The 1,513-nt window shown below is 40.3% G+C and overlaps 1 protein-coding gene across 1 annotated transcript; it reads right to left on the reverse strand.

The window, feature by feature from the left end:
- Positions 1–403: 403 nt before the first annotated feature.
- On the reverse strand, positions 404–1,312 carry LOC108201245 (uncharacterized). The gene has a single exon (XM_017369537.1). It carries the CDS (start codon positions 1,310–1,312, stop codon positions 404–406), a length of 909 nt encoding a protein of 302 aa, XP_017225026.1.
- Positions 1,313–1,513: the final 201 nt, after the last annotated feature.

Consider the following 1,513-nt stretch of genomic DNA (forward strand, 5'->3'; position numbering starts at 1 on the left):
GGAAACATGTTTTGCCATTGTTGATTTGCTAGCCCTCTGTCAAGGCGCTCCTGTATCCATTGTTGGACTAACTCCTTAAAAAATTCAACTGCGCGTAAGGTGGCCAGCCCACGACAGTTCCATCCTATTAGACTCATAATCCTTGGCGGGCCTGGAGACCAGAACCCGCCAGCTGCACGTTTTTTGGATCGTTTACTATATCATTTGAATTCATTGGCCCATCTGTTGTCATACTCTTCGGCCCATCAGTCATTGGTCCACTATTTTCAACTCTACGTCTCTTCGTATCGAACACAATATTATCTCCCTGATTTATCTCATTTTCGATTTCCATCACCCTTGATTGTTCAACAGAAACGTTATCCACTCCCTTATTTTTCTCCAGTACTGTTATTCTTCCCCCCTAATTTTGAATTTCACTTATCCTCCCATCTACCTCCTCAAATCTCGCCTGAATATCCTCCTTACTTCTGCTCTCTTCCGAGGATTGCGTTTGACTGTTTTTTCCCGCCCACTGTGATTCCCCACTGCCACCATTCCTCAGCCACCTAGAACCGGCGTTGTTCTTTGTCCCCCTGCCTGGCGCCCTTAGCCATGTCCCGTATGCTTTCTCTACTACTTTCCCTGCATTAGCATATACCACATTACAATCTCTTTCACCATGTCCCAGTATTCCACAAACAAAACAGAACGTTGATAGTCTCTCGTATTTGAAGTTAACCCAGCTCCAATCCCCTCCCGATTTCTTGATTTTCATCCTTCGCTTTATTGGTTTATTGACGTTCATTTTAACCCGAATACGAACATGTACTTTCCACAGGCCATCATAATTAGCAGGATCAGACTTTACGTAGACACCAATATAATTACCAATGCTACAGAGTATATTTTCCGAAATGAATCCGGTTGGCAGATCATACACTTGTACCCAGATTTCTGTATCATCTAACTTTGTTTCCCTTGGATCACCATTCTCTTTCACCTCATTAACAAGTAATAAACTTTGTTCAAACGACCACGGACCTCCATCAATTACCTTCTGTAGATCCATTGGATGATAAAAAGCAAAAGTATACCTCATTCCTCCTATGTCATGGATTTCAACACCCTCCTTCGGACGCCATAAATCTGCTAACATATTCTGCATTGCCACAAAGTTAATTTTCTTCTCTGTCAGGAAACGTCCCACCAAAACAAATGCATCCTTCTTTTTCACAATCTCCTGCGGAGCGATAACAATTCCTCCTTCCTCCTCGTCTTCTATTGACAGTTTTGCATATAATTCCTCCAACGTTTGTTTCGAATGTTCCATGTTTAGTGTAAAAATGAAAGACAAAACTTGAGATGAAGAAAAAACTTGTTACTAGAACAAGACAGAGAAACTCTCACTCATTGGAGAGACGAATATCTGATTGTTTATTTATTTTAATTCTTTTCAACCAATATATTTAAATAACTTAGTTTACTACAATTATATTCTTTTAAAAGAATCTACTCATTGCTGTCATATTTT

This window comes from Daucus carota, chromosome 9 (assembly GCF_001625215.2).
Source record: "Daucus carota subsp. sativus chromosome 9, DH1 v3.0, whole genome shotgun sequence".
In the NCBI taxonomy this organism is placed as follows: domain Eukaryota; kingdom Viridiplantae; phylum Streptophyta; class Magnoliopsida; order Apiales; family Apiaceae; genus Daucus; species Daucus carota.

Bases quoted from the DNA above. Each gene is read 5' to 3' on its own strand.
- LOC108201245 (XM_017369537.1), bottom strand. From the start codon at position 1,312: ATGGAACATTCGAAACAAACGTTGGAGGAATTATATGCAAAACTGTCA.